At 56.0% G+C, this 7,036-nt stretch overlaps 1 protein-coding gene across 1 annotated transcript in view; it reads right to left on the minus strand.

The window, feature by feature from the left end:
• Positions 1-4,916, minus strand: part of TRIM71 (tripartite motif containing 71) — a 70,606-nt gene extending 65,690 nt beyond the window's left edge. Inside the window, exon 1 of the mRNA XM_079794444.1 lies at positions 2,537-4,916. Within this exon, the coding sequence (XP_079650570.1) occupies positions 2,537-3,394 (858 nt within the window). The 5' untranslated portion in view covers positions 3,395-4,916. The remainder of the gene's footprint in view (positions 1-2,536) is intronic.
• Positions 4,917-7,036: the final 2,120 nt, after the last annotated feature.

Below are 7,036 nucleotides of genomic sequence, written 5' to 3' on the forward strand. Positions count from 1 at the left end.
GCTTTGCTGAGTTGCCTCCAGTGACATTTTAAAAATCAAGGTAGACTTGTCCATACAGTCAAATACCTGGGTTTGTGTGTTCAGTCCGTCACAATCAAAGAAGAGGACAGCCATCCTCCAAAAGTGCCCCCATGCTCTTTGCCAGTCAAAAGCATGACTTTTCAATGGAACAGTATTTTAAAAACTGTGACCCATCACTTCCTTAGAAGGAAAGGAAGAATTTAGGCCATGTTCATGAAAGAACATGGTGTCTGTCACTTTACTCCTCTATTCACAGCACTGGTTTGCCATCTTTAAACTCAAATTTTCTAGCATTCTAAATTCAGAAAAAAATTCATGTCCAATTTTTTTTGTAATGAAAAATGGAAAAAGTGGGAGGTAGATTTTGCTCAAAACGTTAAAGTTCCATGTTTTTAAAGGACCTTTAGTTTAACAGTGCAGTATCTTAACACTTTTGCCAAACAATTTTAACCTAGTGTAGGCACATGTTGAAAAGTGATTTTTCAGGGCATCCAGGTACCTCCCTGGGTGAGAGGAGCGTCACTTGGAATTTTACACTCTCCCATCCCATCTGAATGGTTTTATAATTTAAAAAGTGCATAAACCTTTTTACAAGTCTGGTGACACTAAGCATCCACTGTTTTAGCCCAAATAAATCGTATGTGGATCTTTAACTGGGGGTATAAATAAAACCTGACATTTAAAATCAACTGCTGGGAAGGAGGGTTCAATCAACACGCATCCCAGGAGGAAAATATGGTGGATTCGAATTGCCCTCTTCCCTGCACACTTCCCCCGACCCCCATTTCACCCTAATCCCCACCTTTCCATTCCGGAGATCCGGATTGATATTTTAGCTCAATCGTTTTTCTAGAAGTGACGCAAGAACATACTTGGAGAAACATTCACCCATGAATGTGTAGAAAAACTTTAAAGGTGAGTCCATTCAAAGCTTAAAAACAAAGGAAAAGAATAACTGTTCCCCGGCGTCAAACCTAGAAGAATAAACCTTTATGAAGTGAGGCACCTACAACAAGTGGATTAAAATTTCAACTTTTTCCCACTAGGAGAAGCCGGCTTAAGGACATCAGGCAATCGAGCTCCGCCTTCCTCCCCAAATAACAGGTTAGGAGAGGAAAAGGCAGCGCTTTGCAAGCCTCTGCCCAGCTCGGTACCAGCACGCACGCCCACTCCAACTCGCAGGCAAGCAACTCCCACTAGGATTTTTACGCCTTTGCCGTCTCCTGCTCTCCGTCCAAGGCAAAGACTTGAGCAAGTACACACAGCGTAGGTGACCGACCACCTTTACAGAGCTTTCGGCCCTTTGCTCTGAGGGGAGTGGAAGGTGTCACACTAAGGCTTTAATTTAACAGCCCACACAGAGAAATCAAGCCCGAAAGACTGTGCAGTGCAGCCCTCGGACTTGGCGAACCCTCAGGTTCTAGCCGCGTGCAGCTGGGTCCGTTCCCCCCCCCCCCAAGAGAAGTCGAGCCCCCCCTCAATCCGGTTCCAGTAGGGATCAAAGCTGGAGCAGCCTGGAGCGGCCCAAGGGACTTCCAGCTGGGAGAGGGCAATGGGTACAGTCCCCCAATTCTGCTTCTCTAGGCGCAAACCTGGGCCCACGACCGAAGGGCAGGAGGGCAGGTTCAGGCAGCAGGACACGTTTTTTTTTCCAGTGCGGGGAAAACAACAGCGCAGAAGAGAAGCGCTTTAGACCGGGGGGGCCCCCCTGGGTCCTCAAAGATCCAGATGCTCTCAGATACAACACCAGGAGAGGACTGCTACCGGGTCCCAACAAAAAAATAGAGTCCTCCCCCTAGAAACGCGCACGTGGAAACCAGGTCTACGTAGGCGCACTCCACTCCTCACCCACACAGCCATCCATCTCCTCCTGGCTCATGCGCCCTACTGAAAAGCCACCAGCTATGAATTTTACGAAAAAGGAGGAAAGAGGCTACGAGAGAGCCCTCACTTCAGCACGTTGGGAGGCCTCTCGCAGTGCCCGCACAAGGAAACCGCATCTCCAGACACACAGCACATGCTCTTCCCCCCTCTCGGGTCTTCCTTAAAACAATAGCATGCTCGCCTTGTCAAACAAATAAGGAAATCAAATCCATAAAAAGGGGGAGGGGGGGTCCTCGGGAACGGGGGCGGCGGAAACCCTCGCGCTAGGAAACCAGGTCTACACTGACACACACACCTCTCTCTTCCCTGCTCATGCCTCGTTAGAGAAAGCGGTTGCCACGTTTTGTCCCACGGAAAATTAAGATGAGGAAAAGGGAGTAACTCCACGTTTGGGGATCCACGTTTTGGGACACACACACACATAGCCCTACTACTATGTAGCGAGGACCGCCATGGAGCCAAAGGGAAAACAAGACATCCCGAAAGGAGAAGACACCCCCCCACCCAACAACCACTCACCGCTTTGGGACTGTCCCGCGGCCCTTCGCGAGGCCTCCCGGATGGAAAGACACACACGCGACCCCCCCCCCCCCGCCCCGGGAAGCCCCCTCGGAATTCGCCTCGCACTCACCTCGTCGTCGTGGTGCTGGCAGAAGCCGAGGCGCTCGGGGAAGACCGAGATGATGGAGAAGGGCGGGCCGGTGAAGGGCGCCCCGAGCCCGAGCTGCTGCGCGGCGGCGGCGGCGGCGGCGGGCCCCGGCGGGCCGCGCTCGATGTAGTGGTCCTTGGTGAGGCGCACGCGCTGGTGCGCTCGGACGCAGTTGTCGCACAGGTGCTCCTGGCAGTCGAGGCAGCGCGACGAGGCGGCGTTGCCCTCGTCACAGGAGCTGCAGCCGTGAGGCCGGCGCAGCAACAGCGCCGACGGAGAGGCGGCAGGTCCTCCCGGCGCGGAGCGGGAAGGCGCGGGCGGCGGCGGCGGCGCCTGCGGGAGCGCCGGTGCCGAGGCGGGCGCGCGCGGGTGCGCGTGGTGCGCGTGGTGCCGGTGGTTGCTGTGGCCGCCCGCACCCGCCGGGGTGCCGGCACGCCCGTTCTTGGGCGGCGGTTCGTCGGCCGTGGCCACCACGGCGTCGAGCAGGTTGCTGAGCAGGAAGGCGGACGAAGGTAGCGCGTCCATGCCCGTCGCCTCGGCCAGCACTACTTTCTGGTCGCAGACAGGGCAAAGCAGTTTGAGTGACTCTCCCGGCGCGCCGCCGCCGGCCGTAGGCAGCCGGTGCGCCTCGAGGCACGGGCGGCAGAAGGCGTGCAGGCAGGGCAGGACGTGCAAGCGGCGCGCCGCGGCCCCGGGGGCCCCGCCGCCGCCCCCCGACGACGTGGACGTCTGCGAGGACGACGACGACGCAGACGAGTTGGAGGAGAGCGGCGCTGGCGAGCCGCACATCTCCTTGCACAGCAGGCAGATCTGGAAGTCGGTCTCGGGGAACGAAGCCATTTGCAACCAGGCCCGGAGGAGGGAGGAGACCAGAGAGGAAGAGGAGGAGAGGAGAGCGCCGACGAGGTGGGTGGGGAGCCGCCGACTCACTCAGAAAAATGCATCGATTAGGTCTGCAATCCAGGAGCCCGCACCAGAGCGGCGCGGCCCTCTTGGCCTCGCCGCGTCCGGCCCGCGCGCTGCCACTCCCGACGCTGCGGGCATTAAATGCCACTATCCAGAGGCTACACAGATTCTCCCCGGAGGACGTGGGGGCTGCGTGCCTTGCAGAGCGGGAGCGCCGGAACAAGTCCCGACTCGCGAGGGGAGAGCGGGGGCAGGGAGGTCAGAGGACTCCCTGGAGCAGCTGGAGCTTAGCTTCTCGCTCGTGGAGGGAAGTCCTCCAAAGTAGAGTCCGCTGTGCAATCCCAGTCCGGGCGGGAGAAGCGAAATTTGGTTCGACGAGTATTTGGTACGTTGCTTTTCTTGAAATGAATTTAGTTTTAGTCTCTTCTTGGGAGAGAATGGCTCCCCCAAACTAGTAAAGGCGGGAGCGGCGCGACGCCAAGCCCGTGTCCCCCCGCGCGATGCCGGCCGCCCCACCGCATGACGCGGCGGCCAGGGACTCTCCTGGGTGGCCCGGCGTGCTGCGCTCGGGCTTGCGCACGGCCGGGCGCGGGCTCCCCTGCAGGACGGTCGGCCCCGCAGCAGCTGCAGGTCGTAGGGGCCGGGCCGCGGCCGCACGCGTGTAGCAGTACGCACGCGCGTCCCACGCGCCTCGAGTCTCCCGCGCGCCTGCCTGGCCTGGCCGCGGCTGCCGGCGCTCAACACGCACGCGCGCCCCACGCGGCCCAGGGCCCTCGTGCCCCGCCTCGCCCGGCCTGGGCGCCTCCCGCGCGCTCCTTCCCCTCCGGTTTAGCCGCGCTGCAGCGCGGGGCCGCAGGTCCCCGCGGGCCGTCCTGAATTATTCATCGGCAGGAAGATATTAGATGTACCCGCTGCCCGCTCCGCGCGAGCCGTCGTGCAATGCTATCCGAGCTCCGCGCGCGCCCCGCGCCCCTCCTCCTCCTCCTCACGTCCGTCCTCTCTGAAACCTTGGCAGCAAAGGGGGATCACATTTCCTTTGTCATCGGGCCATTTCGCCCTCGCCTCAGTCCCCCCTCCGATCCCAAGCCGCGGGGACGGAGCCTCCTCTGGGGCGCGCAGGAATCAGTGGAACCGGCAACGGCCCAGCGCGGTGAGCTCGGGAGCCTCGTGGCCAACGCCGCCGGCCAGCGTCATCTTTCAGAAACGAGTCGCCGTGCAAGACTAGGGTGGCCCCGGCCGCGCTGCGCCTACCGGGCTTTGCTCACGCCGCGCGCCCTGACCTCCTGGGGCTTTGCACAACTCCCCCAATTCGGGCTGTGGGCGTGCACGCGCGTGCGAGCCCCCCCTCTTTCTCTGCTTGGCCGTCTCTTCCTCCTCCTCCTCCTCCTCTTAGTTCGCTGGTTATTGGGACTGATCGGAATTCGGAATCCTTTTAATCTCCAAAGGAGCAAACTCACTTCCGCCCGAGTGCTGGGAGGGGGCTGGGGGAGGGGACACAGGGGAGGGGGTTCCAGGCAAACAGGAAACATTAGCCCTCTCTGCATGGCTCGCTTTTGTGTGCTCCCTCCCTCCTCCCTCCAACCTCCTCCCTTCTCGTGGCCGCTGGGGAGACGAACGCCCCCAGGCTTCAGTGTGACGACCTTTGAAACCTTCTGAGCGAGGAGCGGAGAGGGACTCTTCCGTTTATTTAAAAAAAATAAAGGAAAATATTTCATTCGGAATCGTGGTTCAACAGAAGCTGATATCCCTGCCCGTGAAACCTAGGGTGTTTTCCCCCCCACCTTTTTTTTTTTTTTTTTTTGGAATTATTATCTTTTAACGTTTTCTTAAGGACTGCATATCTGGGATCAACACTAAAACATCACGCCGTTGTGTGCGGTTGGATGGGTGGAATTAAACGAACCTGAATTCTGATCTCCGGAGGGGCCAGTTTCCTTTGAGTTTTAATGAGGGGTGTGGGGCAGAGGGCAGCTGTTCAGGGGAGGCTGCCCGGGCGATGGCCCCTCGGCCATCTGGGTGGTGCCCCAGGCTGCCTGGGCGGTTCTGGGAGAGGAACTTGCTTGGCCCTGGAAAGAGACTGACTTGGGAGAGCAGATAGGACCACATACCAGGATTTAGAGGGGGTCTGGTCTGATGGCCAATGGGCTGAACAGTTGTCCCGGTCTAAACGCAGTCAAGCTGTTAGTGACATGTTGGGTCCTACTTGCACAGGCAATAACCTGGATGAGTCTCAAAAACATCACGTTAAGAGAAAGAAGCCAAAAACACAAGAGTTCATACTATGTGATTCCATTTACAGGAAATTATAGAACAGGCAAAACTAAGCCCTAGAGATAAGAAAATTACCCGTGGCGGGGGGGGGGGGGGGGGGGGGTATTGACTGGGAGGGCAGGGATGAGGGAACCTTAGGATAATTATATATATAGAAATATATTGGTGTCTACATCTGTCAAAACTTGTCATTTAAGATCTGTGCAGGTCACTGTATGTAAATTATGTTTCAATAAAATGAAAGAAAAAAATAATTTAGTGTCCACTCTGAATAACCATGAATGGGTTATAAAGATTAAAAAAAATACACACAGCCATGTAAATATCCCCAGCTTCTCTAAATTTGCTCACCAGAATTTGGGGAGTTTTACAGGGAAAGATCAACTTGGAAAGAGCCCTTAAAGCGACCCAGCTGGATAAATGTGCTGAACATCCCATAGTGCAGAAACGCCTCCCTCTCCCTAAGGGGACAAAGCCACTGTGGGCCCCAAGTGCTGTGCTGAGCCTGGCAGCCCCACCGGGAAGGGCCAAGTCCTCAGCTGCCCTCAGGAGCGCTGTCCTCCACACCTGGAGTCAATCGGAGCTCAGTGAACATGGACTGAAATATGTAGGGAGTGCAGCAATTACTCTCAAATAAAAGCAAAACATGCCAATTATATCTCAATAAAAATGGAAAAACAAAACAGCTCCTTGTTTGCCAATGAAATAGAAGCAAGCGTCTCATGCTACCATTTACTGCCTTTACGGGTTTCTTCGTTTCCTAGTTTGAGACCTGCGTGTAAACATGCACACACAGTCACACATGACTCTACACGGGGCTATAGAATTTTCTACCACACTGGCCTTGCTTCGGAGGTGTTGTACGTATTTGGGGGGTTGGCTTCTTTTCTTTGATTGTTTTTTAATCCCCTCCGCCCCCCATAAAAGAAAAAGAAAAAGGAAAACAGATGGGGGAAGAGAATTGCCAGAAGGAAGATGGCCCCAGAGGGTCAGAAAAAGGATGGGCCAGACCTGCTGTCTCCCTCTTGGTTGGCCCCACCCACCAGCATCTAAAAGGTTTCTTTAAAAAATGTAAAGACGATGGGTGGAGCTGGGGGTGGGACGGTGTTGAAGAGTCCTGCAGATCCTAACTCTCAAATCTCCAGCAAGTGGATAGCGGATATGAGAGGAGAAGTCAGCTGAGACATCATGGAGGGGCAGGAAGGCTGTAACTCCAGAAAGAGGAATCAGACTTGACAGCGGTTGGTGGGTTAATTTCCTGGGAACAATTGCTTCAGAATAAGCCAAAAAGAAAAAGAAAAAAAG

This window comes from Cnephaeus nilssonii, assembly GCF_951640355.1.
Source record: "Cnephaeus nilssonii genome assembly, chromosome: 17".
Taxonomy (NCBI): Eukaryota; Metazoa; Chordata; class Mammalia; order Chiroptera; family Vespertilionidae; genus Cnephaeus; species Cnephaeus nilssonii.